Raw genomic sequence first — 23,736 nt, 5'->3', positions numbered from 1 at the left:
TGTGTGGATTGTGCAACACTGGCAGTAAAGAACATTTAAGTCATGGACATTTTGCTACACAGAGTGTTGGAATGCACAGCAGATAAGCTGCCTGTTTGTGACATAAAGGAGACAAAATGAGAGGAGGCCTTAAGGTGTGGGATGTTCTGTTTTTCGCCAATGTTCTTTCAACTCAACTCGTTATTCTTTATGCCCTGTCCCAACCCCTTACCGCTGCCCACCTCCCTCTAACTTCTCACTGCCGACCACACTGAACGATCACATTGTTGCCCGCAGGCGCCTGGACGATGACAAAGGAAGGACCCATGAGCTGGAGCACTGCGCTGTCAAGTGTGTCCGAGGCATCCTTTACTGCTACATGAGGCAGGCTGACAAGGTGTGTTATCACGCATTGTCCTACCGGGACACATCAACTCCCGAGGGCCATATGAAGACCCCCTAGCCATACGTACTGTTGGGGCTTGTGCCGGCTATAACAGCACCTGTTTTAGCCGGAATGGCAAATGAATTAGTGTGGCATGGCCAGCAGCACCATGCCTAATCACCTTTGTCTCTCCCGGAGGGCTGGAACAATACATTGAAATAGATTCATAACCCATGTGACACTTCTAATGTATTCACCCAAGAACCAATATTTGTCAATTATGCGAACGATCAGCAAGATTTATGCTCTTTTTAGGGTACATTCATTTTTTGTTTTGGTCACACTGGCATGGCACTGAGAGAGAGCCATTGTGATTGAAAATTTCATAAAAAAATAGAATAAGCGTACATTACAAAGCCAGGTTAGGTGACACGGTTATCCTGACTTCCAGGATTTTTATTCTGATTTCCTGTATTTTGCTGACGATGTTTGATGTGGTTTCAAGCAAAACATCATCACCAATTTCAGGTTGTGAGATTGGTCCTATAACTTACTGGTTAGATGTGCATTAATAACTGTTGCATTAAAACGCGTGTACACGTGACCATTTTATTTGCTTGGCTGCGTAGAGTGGTGGAGGTTATTGTGACAAGACATTGTCCAGATCATGACATGGCCTGACCAAGAAAAAACAATTGTGAATCACAATCTTGGCTGAGAAAACCTACATATCTGGCTGCTTTTCGGTAGAATAATAAAGTGATGGAACACGTTTTTTTATCACTATAATTAAATATCAATCCATCAATAAAGGAGCCTGCCAATACATTTTTCCAAAGAGCATTTGTTTAAGCAAGGGATACCACGTACAATTTTAGTTGCATTCTAATATGGGGGTCTGTGAGATGCTTGGACTTAATAATACCCCCTAGCATATGTATCTTACCACATCCCCCAGTGCATCTACTGCACACACTCGTGTTTGTCGTGTGTGTATCGGGCGTGGTGCTGGCCACCCACCCCCTCGTGTGCCGTTTCGGCCTTCATGGCTGCTCGTTACCAGCACTTGCTCAACAGTCTGTTAAGGCTATATGGGGGATCTTTGTATCTGGCTTCTGGTAAGCTTTGGTATTCAGCACAAGCTGGATATTTTGGCCTATAAAGCTCTGAGCGGTCTTGGACCTGCGGGCCCGGTTGGTCCCTTGTTCGACCGGGGGCCTACTTGCGGCGATCCTCAAAGCAGGGCCTTACTGCCAGCCACGGATCCGGCACCCGATGCCCCCGGGTGGTCGTGCCTTCTTGGGTGCCGCTCCTAGGACCTGGAATGCCTTGCCAGGTGCAGCGCCGTGCACTCAGATTACCCCGTGTGTTCAGGAGGGGATGAAGGGACTCGCTATCTCCTCGTTGATTTTCCTTCGTAGTAGTACTTGTATGCTGTGTATGCTGAACTTTTTTCGCACCGGACGTAGCCAACCGTGCTAATCGGAGGTGGACAAGAAACTAAACGCAAAAATCCGTTCTCAAAAATGAGTTTCAATTTTAAATTTAAAAGTGCACAGCTCCAGTGGCTTCCTAATATTGGAAGGAAGAGCGTTCCAGACCGTCGCGAAAGCGCATCTGAAAGCGCGCGATGTGGTGACCATCATTTTTCGATGGTTAGCCAAAAGTCGCTTTGAGGATGACCGGACTTTGCGTGACTGTTTATGCTCCTTGACGAGATCAGCAAGATATTGTGGTTCCTTTGTGGCAAGCACATTGTGTTTAATGAGCACGACCTTATCGTTTCCATATTTTACCTGATTGCATCTCCGAATTTGTTTGTACGATGTTTTGTTACCCCCTTGAGTGGGTGGGGGCAGGGGTGATATTACATCTCAAATACAACCTTAAAAATGTCACTCCCAATCCCAGCCACACTGTGTATTCCACTGCTACTCTAGGCTTTCGATTCGGGTGCCCAGACGGTAAGGGTGAGATTTCAAATAAAATTACAATTTCGTGAAGGTCACTGAGTAAATGAGTGTGCTTTTTTCAAATTCATATGAGCAAAAAAAAAACACTCATACTTTTTTATTTTACTCATGCTTTTTTTTTCACTCATGCTTTTTTATTTTTTTCAAAATCATATGAGTAAAAAAAAACACTCATGCTTTTTTATTTAACCTGCAGAAACATCGATTCGCTTCATCAGTTTGATTAAAGCAAGGAATAACAAAACCCACAGTTGAGGAAACTTTTGAGGCCTTCATAAAAAATTCACCATTTTCCTTCACGAAATTTTGCATTGGCTCGGTTGAGCAAATATTAACCTTTCGGTGGTCTCTTTTGTTAAATCTCTGCAGCATCTTTTGCTCTTTTAATATAATTCATAAAAACTAAATGTCATCTCCTTTGTTTAATGAAAGGCTACAGTGGAAGTACCCCCCCCCAAATCCCCATTATAAATGTTCTCGTCAGCCTTCCAAAGTAGACAGTAAGGAAAATAAGTTTTTTTGCATGTAAGACTGTCTCTTTAGTGTATTATATTCATTACGCACTTTACCAAGTATATCATAAATCATTGTCGTGCTTCACATTCTGCAAGAGGCCCGAGTTTGGCTCTTGAGAGCATTTGTTAGTTCCACTGGCTTGTTCACTGGTAAATGATGGGAAGGCTCGGGCAAAAGCATTTCCTCATTTGCGTCTCCCCACCACCACATGAAACACTACGCGTGCGCTGCAACTTGCAGTGAAGGATATGATAATAGCAAGCAAAGTGCGCCGCACAGCTTCTGTTTATTCATCATTGTCTTCGCGGCACATCGCTGGGAAAAGCAGACAGTGTTCTGTCTGCGAACACTCGCTTCTGTGTGGGCACGCTCCTGCTGCTGGTGCTGCTACTGCTGACGTTGCTGCTTAAGGTGTCCGAGCTCAGGCTCGCCAGCACATTGCGTGCGAGCGTGCGCACGCGTGTGCATGCACGTGCGCGCATGCCGGTCGCCCAGACCGGCGATTCTCACGGGCACCGGGGCAGCACTGTGGCGTTTGCATCGGTCGAGGTGGTCGTGGCGGGGTGGGGGGGCTTGTGGGGTGGCTGCGGGAGTATTTGGAAAAAAATTATTTTGGGAGGTGGTTGCGGAGGGCATTGTGTGGGGGTGGGGGTGAAGAAGGCAGAAGTGAAGGGAGAGAGAGACAGGCAGCGCGGGGAGACAGACGGTCGCTCTAATGTATGCGACGCGTCTTTGCTGTGCGGAGGTGGAGAGAGAGCGACCTGGTTTGCCCAAATACTTTAGCGTCGGGGCTGGGAGGGGGGCGAACAGAGCCTGTGCAGGAGCCTTCACTAAACCCGTAATGATACCCCTGACATTTACCCAATCCCGTTAGCCCAGAGTGACAAGAATCTTTGTACACCTTAAAATACAAAATTTGGCAAGGGAAATTAAATAAAAATGTCAACCTGTCCTTTTCCCGGGCAGTGTTTACATCGGAGCCATCTGTTTCAATTTTCTTGTGTTTGTTTAAAACAGAGGGAGAGAAAATAAAAGTACGTGTTGTGAATGATTAGAAAGTGTAATAAATAAATAACACGAGACCTCCTCTCTCTCCCTTTCAAAGCCGCGGGTGGCTTTTCGAGAGCAATGAAACGGTGTCGAGTTTATCGCCAAGCGTGGTCTGCTTGTCGGAGATTCCACGCATCTGGTTGAAATTCACCCTCGACAGTCATAACACCGTGAGCATGGGCGCGAAGCGTGATTAAAACAAAGCTAGACTCGCACTTGGCTATTTTTGTTAAAGCTCGTCTGAAGTTCATCGGTGTGAGAAAAAAAAAAATCGATGTACATTTTTGGACCCAAGGGCAATGTAATATTTCCATGCGTCTGCGTGTTGTTTTCGATGGGGGTAGAGATTATAACGAGGCCTGTTTCTATATTCCTCACAAACGCGGTGGAGTGCTCTCACCGAGTAAACTACAGCGTGATCTTGAGCACTAAGTCTGCAAACAATTAATTACAGTTTTCAGTCCTGCGTTTCAGTGCCAATGCAGTGTGTATGTTCACTTTCACACCTTTAATTCCTCCAACAAAGAACTTCTGCAATGGGTGAGGAGTAAAACAAAACCCATATTGACCCAAAAAAAGGCTAAATGAAATGCAGACTGAGAATATTGTTTGCATCATGAGCCAACTTATTATAATAAAAACCTTTGTAACCTTTGTATCCCGGTTTAACTCTCGCCGCACTGGAACGTATTGTAGTTATTATCTGCCACGTGTAAAACCTGAAGTTTAACAATTGCATTTTAATAATGTACACCTCGATTCACACGTCGTGGTGAAGAGCTTCAAGGCAAGTGCTCGTGCTTGACATGCATTCATCTCAGGCCTTCGAGAAAGACAGGAATTTCCTTTCTGGTGGAACAAAGACAGATATTCCCCATATAGCCCTAACAGACTGTCGGGGCAAGTGGCGTTAGCGAGCACCTATTAAGGCCCGCACCGCCCACGAGGTGGTGGGTGGCCGGCACCACGCCCGGTCGCCTTTGTATCCCCAGTGGCGATGTTTACACTCTGCACCAGGTACTCATTTGAGGCTGAGTCGACCTAGGGGAGCCCCAGAACTGGTTCAGATAATCGTCACCGATGTTGGTTGTGAGCGGGAATGGAACTCGGGTCGCCAGGTTCGAAGCGCGGCACGCTAACTGCGACACTAATGCTCCCCACAGCAGCACATACACATGCTGGGGTAGCCCAAGTAAAACCATTTATCGTGAAGTAATCAGAGTAATACATTTTTATATAGCACTTTTCATTGAAAGATTACAAATCATTTTAACACTCCATAACTATAATGTTTTTTAAGTGCCATACAGCTGTTCATGAAGCAAAATTGTAGGCTTCAAGCTTCTTCTTGCTGCCCTGTCTTTGCAGGTGGAGCAATTCAAGCAAGATCCATGCCCATTCAAGTGTCTGCACTCGATTTTTAACGCGGAAACCGGCGATGTGGTGTACCCCTACAAGCAGTACGGGCACCTTCAGGTAACATCCTGGGACGGATTCCACGTAGCTCCCACCGACACATGCCCCGGAATGATTTCTCCAAATGAGTCGGACTGCAGGTCGATTGTACGGTTAAACACGAGGCTGGTGTTACTCCACAGGTACTTAACCTTGACAGTGCCAGTTTACGCGCACACGGTTTGACTTTCATAATTGATAATGGTGCTGTCGGATAAGCCAGTGGCAAGTATGTATTGATTGCGCTGCAATTAAATATGAATATTGTGCTCTGAGTTGCCTAGAATGCCAATTAAGCTGACACCAATTTTAAGGTTGCGGTTAAATATTAAATCAAAACAACAACTTATGGTTATTTCGGTAAAGTCACACTTCACCTGACGACGGCTGCTTGCGTTGTGGCCGAAACGTCGTGAGAATTGTATTTTATTATGTTTTATTTTATTAATTTTATTATTTCCCCTCTACGTGACTTTACCGAAAGAACCAAGAAGATGAATCCCCGCAGTCACGAAAGCTTTAAATCGAAACAATTTATAGCTCACATTTACTTGTATATTTTTTTGTAAACTAGAATTTAAAATATTGAAATGACAGTTATGTACATACTATAACCATGAGCTTTTGGGTTAAAAAATAGGTCATTTAAGTTCCTTTTGTACAGATACAAGAATTAATTTGAGATAAACGAAAGAAAACCCTGTTCTGCTTTATCATCTGCAGCGTACAGATCTGAATCTGCACTGATCCTCCCAAAGTCGTTGGGATCCTATCCTAAATGTTACAATAACAATTCATGTTCTCAAGCACAAACAGTGGGGTGCAGCCGAGAATACAAATCTTATCGGATGCCCTCGCAAAAAAAACGAAGCGCTTCTCGCAACCGATAGCGCCCGGCTTTTTATTTCTTTATTCTACTACAAATCGCCGCTCTGTTTCCTCGCTCCGAAACATGACACGTCCGTTGACGCGCTCGCTTTTGTGGGAGTGAAATTAGTCGCGTTGCGGATCGTTGTCAGTATCGCTCGTTGATAAGGCTCAAAGCCAGCTCCTCCCCTCGCTCAGGGCTCAAGTGCAACAGGGCCGCAACGGATTGGGAGGTGGCTCATCGCCGGCTTCGTATCGACCTGCCCAATCAATGGCACGCCGTGGCAGCTGTCTGTCCTACCCAGGCCGGAGAGCTCTCTGTCAGCCCTCCCACTTGCACCCTTTGTTCTGCCCGTACCTGGCCCTGAACAGCACAGATGGGCGGGAGGGGCTGTGCTCTTTTATTCAGGCTGACATTCTGTCAGGCCGTCTCTAGTGGGGGTGTCTGGATGGGTATTCATTTGCTAATAACCACCCTTCAGAGGACTGTATCAAATGCCATTCTGCTGTGGATAGAAAAGCCACCTTAAGGTGCGGCAACATTACATTTCCTTTCGTGTTATTTGGGAAACACTTTTCGCCGTGATGGAAGCGGTCAGGAATACTGGGCGTGACTGTTGAGTAGATTTCACTTCCTCTCACTTAGCTCACGTTTAGCAGATGTTTGTTCAGCCCCCTTCTGACGATCACCGTGCCCTTTTTTCAGTTTAACTCGAAATGAGTGTAACTTTTGAAAGCTTCAATTGAAATGTCATCAATGCTACAGTTGTTTTTTTAGGCTAATAGCAATGATTATATCTGCCAACTTTTGAGCATGGTAGATGTTTTGATGGTGGAGACACATAGGTAGATGCGAGCGAATGCTGTTGCCCCTTGAGGCTGTGAATTATCCACCGGGATTTAGAAATGGTGGTGGACACTGGGCAGGGTAAGTGGGTTTGTTCAAGAATGTATAAATGAGAACTTAAAACATTTCTCACTCTCTCCGTAACTAATTTCATCATTCATAAAATAACCACGAGAGAAGAAACCAATGCATGCATCGATTGGGTTTATTTAAAACGAAACAATTATTTCTGTAGAACAGAAAACATTTTACCAAACTCTAACCAGACACTTACCCAAATCGATCACATTTTAATCACAGAGTTTAGCCATAACACCGTGAGCATGGGCGCGATGCGTTATCATCCAACATTAAACCAGGTGCATTGGAAAATCCAATGGAACAGATGCACATTTCTACAAATGTATTACATACTCCTAATGTGGCATTTTAGAGAGTATTTGTTGACTTGAAGGCTAGACAGATATATATTACTAGGGGTTGTTCAGGGGCGACTGTGGCGCCCCTCACAACCATTTACGGCCTTCGGCCAGGAAAGTCACGAAAAATGTTGCACACGAACGACGCATTCACGCAAGCACCCGATGCTCCGTTTTGCAGTTTTGAAATGAAACATCTTTGAATTGTATTGTTTTGAATTAGATTATTTTATTTCTTCATTAAAAGCTTATGTCATTTTACATCTGGAAGACTTCATTGAAAAGGACATTTAGTGTGAATTTTCTCTCGTCGTTAAGTAGATGGCCTTGCCGGGGGTTCGGTTCGATGCGGACTTTCACCTGTTTGGGATTGCAGGATTGAGATAAGGCGACACAGAGCTGGTCGTGTGAGAAGACCGCCGTCTGCAGATCGATGGCAACGTAATCGAACGTCTGTCCCTGCGCCTCAGTCGTTCATGCAGGGGGCACGTAGGTTTGCAGCGCCCCCTGCATGAAAACGACAGAAAGTGCAGCATTCATCACAGATAAAGTTGAGCGCTTATATTAGAGTATAGTATCATCGGTGATACATACAGGATTTGCATTCAATACTTGTGTGCCTTGACAGGTCAGAATGTTTCTCAGACGTTGGCTTCACTTGCATTCACTTTTTTTTTGTTGCTGTCAAGCCCTATCATCTCGTTGTTTAAGATTGATTTCGGATAGCCAAAGTCTCCGCTCGTGCATTTCTCGGCGCAAAATCGTGGCTTATGCACGAGTCACGGCGAGCGCCGGAGTTGTCCCTGTTTTTGTTTTCCCTTTCCGTCGGGGGTCAGCGTTATCGAGAAACCAATCACGCGTCCACTCGGGGACCCGAGCCACTGCCAGCAAAGTGCAAACGTCACCACCAATGTGAAATTGTGTGCTGGCCTGCAGGAAGGCACACCGCTGTGCGGTGCCGTTGCAGCCCATTGCGTCCGCCCCTCCTCCCTTTAGTGATTGTGTGTAAAATGCACTCCATTGACATTTTAAAATCCCCGCTCTGATTTTTTTCATCAAATATATCTCAACTACACAGCGGTGCCGTGTCACCTGCAATTCTATTTGCATACCGCTTGCCAAATCTGATTCGGGCAACTGCTACTACACGTTGGTCGATGATTTGGTTGTGGTTTTATGAGATCAAGTTAATTTGTTTCTGCCTTCCTGCGTGCCTCGTCAGCCGTTGCTTTTTGGCCATGACAGAACCTCGGCATTTCTCTCGTTTTGTAAAATTGATCGTGGCAGTCGCAGCCCTGACTTGTCGCCAGGGTCCTTACAAAATACTATTTGTGAGATGTAATACTTTTTAACCGTGTCTCCCCCTCTCATCCCCTGCCCTCATTTTGCATTCTAAAAAAAAAAACATTGTCTAGATTGATGCTGTGTCACTCTTCCTCCTCTATCTGGTGGAAATGATTGCATCCGGCCTTCAGATCATCTACAGCACAGATGAGGTAAAATGGCTAAATGTGAACATTTCTTATCAAGTATATTATATATATGAACATAGCCGTTCATATCACACTTGCTATTAATTTGAATTCATAACACATTCCCACAATCATGGACATTTTTGCATACATAAGTATTCTCATACGTCTGCATTCAATGTTATATAATATTTACTTTCTGTTTGAGGAGTTTCAATTGCTGTTAATCGTGTTACTTATGGACTTCTGTAATTTTTTAAAAATATTTACTTGCAAACACGGCAATAAATTTAACACGTAAGCTTTTGCGACCGATATTATGATTCATTGTGGAATTTTGGTTAAGATCGCCGTGCGAGTAAAATGTAAAATGTGTGTCGTACACCCTGCTCAACCCAACACAATCAATTAACAAAGTCGTCACGTCAACAAACCTGCTGATTTATTACCGCTTCAGCACACCGGTATTGTTGGGAGAGCCATCCAAAACAATTAACTAATTGGGTACTCTATTGGGTATGAATCATGATTAATGTTAAGAAAACAAATGCATACATTGTCTTATGCTTATTGCACATGTACACGTACTTCACATGCAAATGTGCACACGTAACTAAAAACTTTAATATATGCTTATGCAGAACAATTGTTTTTTTAATTAACTTCATGGTAAAACTGTGAGCTTTGGTTTGGTCCTTTTTTATGCACTGTAACATCTTCATGAAAAAAATGTATTCACATTTTTGCTGCTATATTTCCCCATGATGGAGGTGGCATTTTATGCTGTTCTGCATGCAGAGTAATTGCCTTTGTAATGGCTTTTATGTCAGAAAATCACCGCCTATGAATTGTGTGCTTGATGCGTAATCCTCTGTCTGCTATTCATGTAAGCCTGGAATTTGGGGTAATGAGTTCGCACAGCGTGCCATATAATTGTTATTGTAATAAAATGTCAGCACCAGTCACCTCGTTACCTGCGATGATGTGGATTTATTTTATTAATAGCCCAGTTTTATTTATAATTTTAAAGACAAAAAAACGACTTTAAGTGGAATATTAGGGTTTCTTTTCATTTCCCTTTTTTCGCCAAATTCCACACGATTGGATTTATAAACAGTTGTTTGCTAGAGAGAGGAGAGGAAAAAAAAACATGATTTGGAAATAGAAGTGGAATTTTTCCTGATAATTATATTTTTGTTTATATACAATTGGGCTGCTTACACATGTTCTTTCATACTCAAAAGTATATGAGTCCCTAAAGGATAACAGTCACGGGTTTTTTTTTTTAGCATGTAAGTAAAAAAAAAACTTCGCTGGAAAAGAAATGTTACGGAACCTCAGGGGGGTTTAAGTCGAGATACCAGCGCTGTAATAAGACAAACCTTTGGATCCTAATACTCCTCATGGTGTCTCTTCTCTTACGTGGCACAGTGCCCCCTAGCCACGGCTCTGTGGCATAGGCTGAGCTGATGCCCAGGGAGGAAGAAGGGAGTGTACTTAACGAACAATCCAGTACCCCTGGAGGCAAGTCATTCCAGGCTTTGGTCACCCATACAAGCACTGATCAGAATCGGGCCCCCGCTGAGCTGTGCAGATCTGCGAAGGTCATCCCCTGAGGTGGCACGTCCGATCGAAAGTTTAACTTTTGTCGCCCCGATGCTTGTCTCGGAAGGTCGCGTTTGTTCAGAACCTGGTGTACTGCGTTGAGAGGGCTTACCGCGTGCCGGATTACGGCATGTGGGAGCGCGGCAGCAAGTACAACAACAACAGCACGGAGCTGCACTCCAGGTACACTTCACGCACAACAACGCCGTCCGGAAATCTACGAGCGGCACAGGGACCCCCCCCCCCCCCTCACTCTGCCCCGCGCGGCCGTTGTGACGCGGAGCAATTCACACGTGATTGTCGTGATTGTCTCGCTACTAGGCGCGCTGCGGCGGCCCGTGGGTGAATACGTTGGAAGGGCACGGAGCGCTTGCGGGCATAGGGGAAGAAGAGATGAGGGGAGAGGAATGGTTGGGGGCGGGGGTTGGGGGGAAGAGGAGGGCGGAGGGCTGTGTGTGGAGTTTATAATCTTTATAATTAGCCCCGAATGGCAAGCCTCCATTGAAGGTACACAACATTGGTTTAATGGGCCTGAGCCATGCTGATGAGACTCATTTATCTTCTTGGTTCTTTCGGTAATGTCACGTAGAATGGAAATAATAAAATAATAAAAATAAAACATAGTAAAATAATTCTCACGACGTTTCGGCCACAACGCAAGCAGCCGTCCTCAGGTGAAGACCAGGTCTGTCGGGGAGACAGCGTCTGAATGACTTTACCGAAAGAACCAAGAAGATGAATCCCTGCAGTCACGAAAGCTTTAAATCGAGACTCATTTATGTCCAAACTTGTTCAAGGTTGTCTTGCTTAAACAAATGATGCTGGGCAGCATAAGTACAGAGCTCCAATCAGCAATGGACTAAAGTACATTTTATTTGAGTGATTAATTAAACGCCTTGGCAAATGTGTATTATTACTCATGTTAACATTCGGGTCCACCTTAAACTCGCACGTGCATGTACGTGCAAAATCTCCAAGTTGCAAGTTTGTAAAGTGCACCGAAACACTCCACAGCGCAGTCTAAAGTTTGCGCCACACATTGCCATTCCGTATTCGCATTTTGGTGCGTATGGGGTTAAACATCCTGTAATTGTTGTCATGTAAGCCTGCGTTTGCATAGACCGCATTTTAAGATGATGGAAGTTGCAACAAAAAATAATGCTAATCCCATTACCTTCCCTTTGAACGACGTCAAATACCGTATTATCCCAAATGTGGTTTTGTTATTCATATGGATGCATCCTGTTCTTCTGATGCCATTTATATACAAAAAAAAAGTAACCATTGATGTCCTAAGAGCTTATCCCGGGATACAAAGGCTTAACTCCAAAGTGTAAAATTCGACATTGTTTATTGTTTAGTATCTACCAATTGCTGTGACAGCCCACAGAAGCACACTTGTTTATCCTCTGTGTCGGCTATATTTGACCGCTTTATTCCCTGGCAGTGTCGTACGTGATTTTCCAGCGTGGATTTAATTTAATCCTATCGCATGTTTGTTGTGAGCAAACTTGGCGTTGTTACCAGAGCCGTATTTTTTAAAAATGTATATTACTAAGTTAACTACAATTTTTTAGTGTTTATCCCTTTCAAATACTCATATTACTTGATTGTTACAGAATCATTACTCTTGTGCGTGGCCATGTGGGGGACCAATATTGTAGATCCTATTATCCGCAAATGTACTCCACTTTTTCGATTTAAAGCTTTCGTGACTGCAGGGATTCATATTGTTGATTCTTTCGGTAAAGTCACGTAGTAGGGGAATAATACAAATAATAGAAATAAAACATAATAAAATAAAATTCTCACGACGTTTCGGCCACAACGCAAGCAGCCGTCCTCAGGTGAAGAAACAGAGCTGTTAGGATGCTGTCTTTCCGACAGCTCTGTTTCTTCACCTGAGGACGGCTGCTTGCGTTGTGGCCGAAACGTCATGAGAATTTTATTTAATTATGTTTAATTTGTATTATTTTATTATTTCCTTTCTACGTGACTTTACCGAAAGAACCAAGAATATGTACTCCACTTATCTCTGGGGAAATATTTGCAGATATTTTCAGATAATCGGAGTATTTTTTCCAATGAACTCTTATGCAGGAAAAGAATTGTGGATAATTGGAGTAATGACATTTTTCTTTAGTGCATGCAATGAAATAGGGATGGTCAATACCTGTGGATAATTATAATTCATTTGCCCGCGCAACTCCTCTTGTCCATGGAAATTTGGCGGACGATATAAAATCCATTCCGAAATGCAGGTTGAGAACATGTCCAGATGCTTGTGGATGATAGGAAGAAAAGGGCCACGGATAATTGGGATTGACCCTATAGCTTTATATAAATAGTAGGATTCATGGGTAATAGGGTCGTTGAGAAGAGGAGTTCTTATTTTATCAACGCATGTCCCTGTTTCATTCGTATACATTACGATAAATAGCACTTGATTTTAATTAACCTTCACAACGGAGTATATATATGGGTTCTTTAGCAAAGTTCTCAGAGTTTTTTCTTTGAAATTATATGTGCGTACCATTAGTGTGTTTAAAACAAATTCAATTTCACACACAATTGTGTGCATTGCATAACTTGTAATGAAAGGAGAGTGTAGTGTCCTGATGAGGTACCACCTCAATTCCTATGTGCCTCTATTATAGACTCCGAACATTCACAGTCACATTTTGATTGCGAGGAAAATGGCTGCCAAGAAACAGAAACAAGTTAATTCTCTGGCCGTTTAAAAATAAATTGCCACTAAGAGTAGCTTTTACTCAGCTTTCAATAATTTCTTACTTGTAGACCATTCATGACCACTTAATAGCCGATGTGGCTGAACTAAATACACACTAAGTGCAGAGTTTAGTCTCTGCCAAAGCCTGGCTGTTTTACTCGATATTTCAGTGTTACCCTTGTGTGAGTGAGTGGCATTTCCTTTGACACATTCAGTTTAAGTACAGCTTTATTATGGAAAGGTGGTGAATTTTATATTCGGGGCAAAAAAAAAAGGAATGAGTCGGAGAGCAAGTTTCAACGGCTCCTTTCCCGGTGGTGGTGGTAGGCTGCCTGGCACGTGATGAATTGCTCGGTTCATCGTGCAGAAACCTCTGGCCTGCAGCGAGCCTTAGAATCTGAGGCCAGGTCTGCCTCCCCCACGCCCTCTGCCCGTGGCTTTCGTCTCCAGTAGCAGGCCCTTTTGTACCCAACGCCGCCATACTGCTGCCTGTCACATGTAGCAGTTGGTGCTTACACGGAAATTTGCAGTGAGTGCAGGAACAGTCATAAAATATTTACAATCTCAGTGGGGGCACATTCATTTTGTGAGACTATAATGTTCGTGCGAGTGTGTTTGTGTTAGAGTGGGTATGTATAAAGCATGTGGGGAGTCATGGTGCGGTCGTTAGCGCACTGCACTACGAAGCCGGCGACCCGAGTTCGATTCTCGCCCACGGCCAACGCCAGTGACAAATATCTGAACTGGTCTTGCGCCCTTCCTAGGTCGACTTAGCCTTAAATGTGTACCTCGTGCGGTGCGTAAACATCATCGCTCGAGATACAAATGCACCCGTCTTGGTGCTGACCACCAACCCCCTCATGTGCCATATCGACCTTTATAGGTGCTTCCTAACATCACTTGCTGCCACAGTCTGTTAAAGTACAGAAACTCAGGTCCATGCACTTTATGGATGTGACTGACCGCCGTTTCTTTAGTAAACGTTGGTTAGACTGGCTTTTTATCTTGTTATATGTACGTGTAGGCATGCAACTAGTAACCCATCTCCACAGCAGTTCAATACATTGATCACAATTGAGACTAATTGCTATCAAGAGTCGGTTCTTTTTTCTCATATTTACCTTATTGTTGATATGAGGAAGCTTACCGCATCCTATGCTCGGAGGTTCTGAGAGTCTTGCGTCGTTGAAGAAGGGGGTTTACCGTATTCATTGCAGAAACTACTGAGGCATCTCCTCAGGGTGCCAGGTAAGGCCCTGACAAGGATTATGCAATATTGCCATGCCAGCCATGCAGAGCAGGAGTTTGAGGAGCCCCACTGTGGCTTCAGGCTGGGGCAGTTCTGTACAGATGTGATATTTTTTTGTCCGTCTGCTACAGCAGAGCTGTAGGGAATTTCAATAGGACGTAAGTCTCTCGACCTGGTCAAGAAGCCAGGGCTTGAGTTATTCGTCATGCTTGTGGCGGTCCCTGACCCCGTGCTCAGAATAATGAAGGACCTTCATGATGGTGGGCAAGCCAGGCTAAAGCTACGGAGCTGGGAGTCGGAGCCGTATCCTATTCACCTTTGTGTGCTATAGGGATGTTCTCTAGCCCCTACATTACTCGACCTTCAAGTTCGAGAAGCTTTCCATGGCTTTATCAGACGAATTTGTATCTGTTACAGATACAATGGTAGGCCGATAGAATCCCAGGTGCAGTCAAGGGATGACTCTACTGGACAATCATGTTATCTATGCTGCTGGTCTGGTAACTTCCATGTGAGAGGAGATTTCTACCCAGAACCTGGAACGTGCCGTTTAGAGGCAGGGCCTTACCATCAGCCTCACCAAATGCACCTGCCTGGTTATGTTATGTCATCAAATACTCCACCCCACCAACTATACATATGAGCAATGAGGCAATTGTGGAGAGAGTGGAGGAAATCCCAGACTTGGGCAGTATGCTCATGACCGGCCCTCTGTATTTCAGCAAGAGGTTTCACTTCAAATCATTTGGATGTTGTTCTGGAAGCTGTCTGGCCTGCTGCTCCGTACGGAACAGGTCTTCTCAGCCACACTTACTCCCTCTGAACCGCCTTGAAACAACCAGGCTGGGTTGCCTAAGATCCATCCTGTTTCCAACCAGACTGGATTGTGTAAGGAGCTCACAGATCCTTGAAAGATCTCGACACAATCTCTTCTTCTATCAAATGAGGCTGCATTTGTTGAGTTATGTAGTCCTCATGCCTAGCCATTGTGTGTCCAAGCAGCTTCTGTTGTCTGGATAGAGGGCGCGAGAGAAAATATGGGCTAATGTGGCATGAGAGGATTTGGAGCTTATTCGTCTGACCGAAGATTGGTACCAGCATTGTCAAGATAAGCCTTTGTGAAGTGGGCTCTTAAAATACGCTACTGGGCAGTAAGAAGCAGTCGCCCGCCAACAACAATGGAGGGAGGAAGACCGATACTCACAACATTGAGTAGAGCCCAGGGTGACTAAAATGAAGCAAGTTCGTGTTGTGTCGAGCACAGGTGGGGGAGCATATCTGCGAGTCATCTTAGGTGACCCATAACACTGGAGTCTGTCCCCTGACCTATCAGCAAACCCTTCAACACTTCACGTGGCCTCAAAGTGCATCTTGCTTGGTGATGTCACCGCCACTTAGTGGCGGACGGTTGCTGTCCTCATCTGCTGCGTGTGAACTCATCTCGAATGTAATTGCCAAGAGCATTCCCGGTCCTCGGCACCGGACGTGACACTGGATGTGACGTGCGCGACGGGCAGCTTCCCAGCCCGGTGCCAATTACCAGGTGCCTTTTACCGGTCCGCGTATCCCTCGAAGGAAAATTAAAACGTTCGGAAAGGGCACGCCACAAACGACACCAAATGCAACCTTGCTCCTCCCAACTCCATCGTACCAGCGGGCAGCAGCAGCAGCAGTAGCGGCAGCTGATCGCGAAGGCTTGGGTGACGTGCGACGCTGCGCCGCTGTTTCTGTGCAGTACGCGCGCGCACGCGAAAAGGGAATGTGAGTGATGTGACGCGCACTGGACTCTTAATTTCGCCGTGCCATTAATTCTGTCCGAGTCGAGTGCCGAGGTGTCGTGCAAGGGAAGAGGGTTTCGCCACGAAAAGAGCTCTCGGCGTAACGAACACGCAGGGTTATTAATTGGCGTGTGACAGTGCGTCAATTCATCATCAAGATTTGAGTCTCACGATACGTGCATTAAATCGGGCGTGTGAGAATACATAGATTCGCATTCATGGCAATTAAATGCAACTTTTGCATTTAGGTTGATGGAGGAGACATTATCCTGCAAATGGGATGGGATGAAATGAGAAACAATACTAATGAGACTAGAAAAGAATCGATACATTAATCGAATTGAGGGATTGTGTATGATTAAATGCCTTTTCATTAAGGTGTTTAGCGTTTCATGTGTTTGTGCGAATGTTTTTACATGATTAGGCAAACAATTTGCTTTGATTTTGGCCAGGGAAGAGTCCATTAATTTAGCAAGGCTTTATTGTTTAATACAGACCTGGAGCAATGTATAAAGCTAACAGTATATCTTGCATCCTAGAAAATGTATGATTTTACAATTTACAGTATCTCTTCATATTGGGGTTGAAATCAATTTACGCGACAAGAGATGTTGGATCAGCTTGCAGAGATATTCATGCATTCACTTGTACAATCGGCTACTCTTCTCTGTTATGTGCATACCGTTACACGCACGTGCAGTAACATCTACTCCGCATATGAGAGAAGAGGCTTTGTCCAACTAAACCTGTGCTCATTCGACTGTTTATATATCACAGAATTGCTCCTTCTCTTCACTGATCTGCTTGCCTTGCTTTCATTGCAGTTCTGTAGGTTTGGCCAAAGCTGCTTTGGAGGCTATTAACGGCTTCAACCTCTTCGGGAAACAGGTATGACAGCGCTCTGTGCGGTGTACGTACGTTACCGTATGTTTCAATTCTTCAGAACCGTACGTTGGCGACCGTGCTCATTGGAGGTGTGGGGGAAGAACAGAAAACTATAACACCAAAAAGCAGCTAGAAAGAAATGAGTTTTCGGTCTAGACGATTTAAAAGTGCATAGCTCCAGTGGCTTTAATAATATTGAACGCAAGAGCTTTCCAGACGGCCGTGGAAGCTCGTGAAGCGGTCACCAAAAGAGCGCGATGCGGTCAACTGTGTTCCATCTGCGTGCAGTGTCACGTTTGCCTCGCGGGGCCTGATGTGGTGTAGTTTAGGTCTTAAGTTTTCGTGACTGCAATGTTCCATACTCTTTGGTTCTTTCGGTAAAGTCACGTAGGTATAAAATAAAAAAAACTTTTTAATAATTTTTTTAAATTAAAAATGTTAAAATTAAAATTTTTAATTGAAAGTTTTTTTTTTATAAAAAAAGTTTTTTCTTTTCTTTTATACCTACGTGACTTTACCGAAAGAACCAAAGGGCCTGATGTGCTTTCAAACTGCATTGCCATTTCACAGTTTTAAGCGTTAGGCACTGCACTCGTTTATAAAATTCCCACTTGAATCCAACTCCGGAGTTTCCATGAAAATGGACAATACATTGTGTGTGGGGAGCAGCAGTGTAGCGGTTAGTGCGCTGTGCCACAAATCCGGCGGCCCGAGTTAGATTCCCGCTCACGGCCAACGCCGGTGACAATTATCTTGAGTAGGTCCTGGGTCATCCCTAAGTCGAATTAGCCTCACATAAGTACCTGGTGCGGTGTGTAAACAGGGGGTCTCGGGAGACAGAGGGGGTCGGGTGTGGTGTTGGCCACCTACTCCTTCAAGTCCCGTGCCAGCCTTCATAAGCGCACATTAACAGCACTTGCCTCAACAGTATGTTAAGGCTATATGGAGAATCTCTTTCTTTGTGTTTCTTTGTCTGTGTTGTTGGTTGTGTGCCTATGGCTTCGCACTGGTATTTGTCCATATGGTGGTATCGACGCTCGCAGCATCTTTACCTTGTCTGGCGTGTCGGTGACCACCTGTGATGAGCAGCTCTAAAAATTATAAAATCTAGATTTTTTCATTTTATTGGACAAGGTAGAAGTGCAGCCCTGGGTTGCTTGCTCACGCGTCTGCCGGTGTTTGCTTATTATTGACTCCGAGTGAAATGGTTAGAAGAGGTTGAGAGTGATCGAGATGCACTTGACGTACGCAAGATGTTTCCGGATCTAGGTGCACGACAGTTCACTTCCGTGTGGTGCCTTTGGCTTCATGTGACCACATCAATGAGACAAGTCGCATACACAGGGACTCAGCTCTGCGCTACTTTTGGGTTCTCCGGTTCAAAGCAGCACGATGGCCAAGCGATAAATAAATTAAACACATTTTTTTTTTACGATTTTTAAACGTGGTACTTCAACTATCTGTCAAAAGGCGTCTGTAGTAAGCTATGAGAAACAATCATTCATCTCCAGGTGAGTTCATGTCCTCCAGAGTCAATCTTGTATTTTGTAAGGAGGAAGTGTTTCTTCCACTGGGTATCTTACTCGGCTGTCTACGACCTTTGGCTCTTGAGTTATAAGCACAATGACAAGCATATCAAAATAAATAAATAGCCGTATGGTTTGGTAGTTATCACTTGAACTTAATCGTGTTTTTTTGTTTTCTCGAAATTGTCACTTGTATCTACTAATCTGCAATATCCGTGCGTACAAGGGTAGAGCGGTGGTGCAGGTCTAACACCGGTGGAAAGCGATATTTGAAACAGTCTTAAGCCGTCCATGCACCAACCCGCACTGACACATGGTGAGCATGGTGAAGTATGGTGAAACCACCCCCGTGGCTGGCATGGCATGTTGGGGTTGAGTGGGGGGGGGAGACCTTCATCCGCTGATCAGCGGATTTTGACAGAAGGGGTGGTATATTGTGCAATGATATATATTTTTTTACATGAATGGAAACTCTTTATAACAGAATTAATGAGGCGTGCACATTTCTTTGTGTTTGACTGCTCTTCATTTTTCACCCACGTCGTCATTGTGCTCACTCTTTCTGGCCACTGCCAAGGTTTTTTTTTATATAAAAAAAAATTAATCCTGACTTCAATTGAACAAACTCTATCATTTAATGAACTACATTGGCCGCTTCAATTGGCTGGCGTTCGTCAGCCGAGCCATCACAAAGGCATCGTAACAAAATGCGCCATTTATCTGCTCGTTACTGTGCTGGCAAAATAAAAATTGGAGGCACAGGGAGAAGCCTATAAAGCATGAATCTGAGATGAGGCATTGCCAATAATCCGTAATAACTTGCGATACTTTAAAGACAACATTTGTACGGCTTTTATGTTGGAATTATTTATCCCCGAGTATATTTCAGACTTGCTGTCGCAGTTATAAAGCGTGATTGTTTTTTTTTCACGAGCTGGACTTTTATTTATGAAGGTGGCCAATGATTTGATGTATAAAGCATAAGAAGTAACTCTTGGAAATATTGAAACAAATCCAAAGGGGCACAGCACTGTTGACTTCCAGCGCCAAATGGCCTTCACATTTAGCACTGCCAGCCATCGAGTTCATTATTGTAAAAAATAATTAACAACTCGCAGTTTTTTAGCATTCCTATGAAATTCAAAGCAGAGGACGAGGGTCTATGACCTGCCGTAACTTTGAAAGGGCTCGATTTGCTTTTTTTGTCTCGCGTCAACGCCAATGGGTGCGCTCGCGAATTTTTAATCGGCCGTTGCGGACGTAGAGAGAGAGAGAGCAGAACACCCGTGCCACTGCAGTCCGCTTGCGGCGAACCCACGGGGGCAAACATCAACTCAACTGTCGGAGTGTCCCATGAATCTGACTTTGTGAGGGCAGTCTGCCCTTAGCCTCCCACGCTGGCGACCCATCCCCTTGCACACTCTTAGCCAGCCCGCTCCCCCACCCCCGTCCCAACTGCTGCCTGATGAGTGCATCCCTGCACTTCAGCTGTCATCCTTTTGTACTCCGCGGACTGCATTGGACCTAATCAAGGGCAGACACGGATTCTCGGAGACAGTCTGTTTACTCCAGAAGTAGGTCTCGGGCAGCAAAGAGTCTTTATCTGCCCGCCAGAGAGGGAGGCGTGACACGGGCTTAATGACACGCTACCCATCCAGCTGTTTAGCGTTTAGTTTATTTTAATTTTGCTAATTCATTCGATGAGCTACGACGCGGTGTGTTCTTGCGCGCGTGTGTTCACGTGGCGATGTGTTGCTTTTTCGCGCTGTGCTGCAATTTTGATAACTCATTGGTTATTTCTTGGTTATGCACAGCAGTTCAAATTGGTATGTGCGCATTGTACGTGTGTCTTATAATAAATACTTTCCCTGATGTTCTATGTTTAGCTAGTACAAGGAGGCTGCAGTGGCTAGGTAAACAATGTACTGGTCCCACCACCACCTCAAATGCTCCATTGGCTTGTGAAAGAGAACTCACCCGAACAGTTCGGTGAGGCTTAAAATGAGAGCTTTCTCTTGGTGTTTGTGTGCACGTGCCTGTCATATAAGGTTCACAAACTGGAATTTAAAATAAAAAATATTGTGCCTTGGCTTGACTGCAATGAGAGTCAAACTTTCGGCACCCAATGTTTGTCCGATTTTATTAACTTTTTTTTGTCAGGGCAGATGGCTGATATATTTGTTCAGTGTTATGACAGAATGCCTCTTAATGAACATAGCTCTGTATTATTACAGCCACTACTCGAAGACAGAATGTTCAAGTTGTTGTTCATTTAAAAAAGTTAATGTGGCCCTTTACTTCTGTGCTGTTTTGGCGTGTAAATTCATAAATCAGGCCCAAAATGTTATGAAAGAGCTATTAAATCAATCTGGTTCAGACTTACTACTACCGCTCACTTAGCTTTTTTTTATTATTTCTTTGGGCTGTCATTTGTCTGCTTAATCTTAACAACAGAGCGGCCCACAGAATTGGCTGCGAATGCAAAAAAACGTAATGTTATGTTTTAATTCATATCCTAGATTTTTCTTTCAAACCTCACCAAGGCACAGCCTGATATGCCCTGCCGAGACCAGGCCCCAGGGTAACATTAGACGCTTCCTTAGCAAGTTCCCGGCTGCATCGACTTGGCAATTGTGTTTGGCTCGCTGCTGATAGAGCGTACTAGTTTCCTGATTTATGGAGTGTGCCGTGGGTATAGGTCCATGCCAAATCGATAGCAATACAGGGTGTTATCGGCTGCCACTGTGATCTTTATGGCCGGTGCACAACATCGGATCTCTGTGCCAAGCCGCAGAATTCACCGTGTGCTCAGGCCTGTTATTTACAGCGGCACTTGCTGAAGGTAATGTGTTGCAGTGAGCCAAGTTTGCAGGGTTTTTTCCCACTCTTTGTTTTGGGGGAATTAAGGTGGCGATAATTTGCTTCGTAGGATTCCTGTGTTTTTGTTGAAATGTTTACTGCTCGGTAGGATCTGGCGACCACCAGATATTTCCAAGTGATTTTTTAGTTTTTCAATTGGCTTAATTTGGTTATAAATCTTTGTTTCTTTTGCATTGTGGGGGTCAACAGTTTTTTTTTCTTCATATTTACCCTCGGCTAGATAGACTGTAAATTAAATGTTCATGTGTTGTGCGATATCGGCACGCTATCAATGCAAGTCGTGTCTAGTGGATCTGGTTACAGAGAGAGGGCGGGTGTTATTACACACAAGCACACGAAGCTACTCTTCCATGGGGTAGCCGAGTGGTCTCAAAAGTTTAGGCACTGAGCTGGTACTGCCAAGATCCTGGGTTTGAGTCCAGCTCAGCCACCAATGACCACACACACACCAAATCCCCCCCTCCGCCTCCTGTTAAATTTGGTTCTGCACTTTGGCTAAATTTGAGATCTCACAATTAATAATATTAGTCGAGCAACAAAACATTATTGTCACGTGACAGGGTGGGTGGGAAAGTGCTGCTGCCTGTGTGGAACAGTGGTCACCTGAAGAGACCTCAGAGGGCAATCCGATGGTGTCCACTTCCGCCAGGGGCCGTACCTCTGACACGAGGTTTGCACTGCGCCGTGAGAGATATGATTGACTGCTTCGTCTCATGATATGACACTGGTAGCGCAATTGGGAGGACAATTTGTAAAAAAAAAATTCCCATAGTACAGCGTTGAAATTTATAATATCCAAAAACTTGTATTTGAATTATCTAAAATATAGGCTTTTACTCCTGTGTTTGAAGGGGGCGTCCACGATTCATCAAAGAAAGACTCGGCGAGCCTAAAAAGTATTTTTCATGTGGGTTCTGCGTTGACATTTTTTGTTAAGTTTTTAATGAGAGGTTTGCGCGTGGGAGGGAACTGGAGCATAGAGAGAAACTCGACACTTTTAGGGACTCCATCTCAAAGGCCCACCCAGGCAGGTCCTGAACCCGTTGGCTATAACTTCCATTCCCTTGCCAATTCGTAGCCCAGCACATTTGGACGTTTCACAGTACGTGTTCACACAACTCGTTTACGCTATGACAGGGTTCTTCCATGAGGGAATACGCATCGTGACCACGCAGAACAGGCCCGCTGTTCTCACGCGCTTTCTGAGCGGTCGATGACGAACTACATGTTTGAGCTGTGCGGCTGTGCGGTATGGTACGGTACGCGGTTAGATACAGTACCGCGGCATCGTATCTCGCGAAACTTTCTCGTCACGTTATTTATGGGGAGATTGCTTTCGCTTAAGGTGTTTTTCCGCTTAACGCATCACTTTTCAGGAAGGCATCTATAAGTACCGCGTTAAGCGAGGACTTTTTGTACTTGATGGAATTTGCTCGATCGATCAACGCTGGATAACAGAGTAAGTCGGTAAGTCGACTCGGGCAGACAATTGACACTCGGCTGTGTTAAGTTCACATTTTATTTTAACATGGGGGTCTTGTTTAAGCCACGCCCAGGGCACGTTTGAAGGCGTGCTTGCGGAAAACGGCCCGTAGCTACGCGTCCTTTTATTCTGCGGAGGGTGGGGGGGGGGCCTGCGAGCTGTAATCTCATCTCATTGGCATTTCGGAATGATCCTGCTGTGCCGTCTGCGGAGGTGGATCGCCGTGCGCCATGCTCGGTCGCAAATGAACCCTTTCCCATTCCGAAACGTCTGCGAGTTGCAGGTTGGGTGTCCCGTTCACCTCTCAATCTCGGAACGCGCAAGCGGTTCGGCATTAATTTCATTCTGGGAGGCGCAGCGGCGTTGTTTTTCAAGATATTGTACTCACCGCAGAGAACCATAGCGACACGACCGCGCTCTACGATAGCTGGCGCCAAACTGCGCCACGCCTCCCGCATTGCATTGTGGGAGCCTCGGTATGTCTTTTGACCTGAAGACGTTCCGTCAAAATGAATTTGTTTTACACGTACGTCGTCGGTACGGGAATAGGGTTAAGCACCCGCATTCCGGTAACTTGCCGCTCCGCCGTCTCCCGAGCTGAAACGAATTAACATGGGGGGGGTGCCCGTTCATCAA

The 23,736-nt window shown here is 44.8% G+C and overlaps 1 protein-coding gene across 4 annotated transcripts in view; it reads left to right on the top strand.

The window, feature by feature from the left end:
* PHKB (phosphorylase kinase regulatory subunit beta) overlaps window positions 1–23,736 on the top strand; it is a 204,201-nt gene that overhangs the window by 51,236 nt on the left and 129,229 nt on the right. For all 4 annotated transcript variants that reach the window (XM_078606541.1, XM_078606542.1, XM_078606538.1 and 1 more), the window contains 5 exons: window positions 277–376; window positions 5,272–5,379; window positions 8,907–8,987; window positions 10,636–10,751; window positions 17,151–17,214. In XM_078606541.1, the coding sequence (XP_078462667.1) occupies window positions 277–376; window positions 5,272–5,379; window positions 8,907–8,987; window positions 10,636–10,751; window positions 17,151–17,214 (469 nt within the window). The remainder of the gene's footprint in view (window positions 1–276; window positions 377–5,271; window positions 5,380–8,906; window positions 8,988–10,635; window positions 10,752–17,150; window positions 17,215–23,736) is intronic.

The sequence above is a fragment of the Lampetra planeri genome, chromosome 26 (assembly GCF_965212315.1).
Source record: "Lampetra planeri chromosome 26, kcLamPlan1.2.h2, whole genome shotgun sequence".
NCBI classification, from domain to species: Eukaryota; Metazoa; Chordata; class Hyperoartia; order Petromyzontiformes; family Petromyzontidae; genus Lampetra; species Lampetra planeri.
This window is presented reverse-complemented; position numbering and strand designations above follow the sequence as displayed.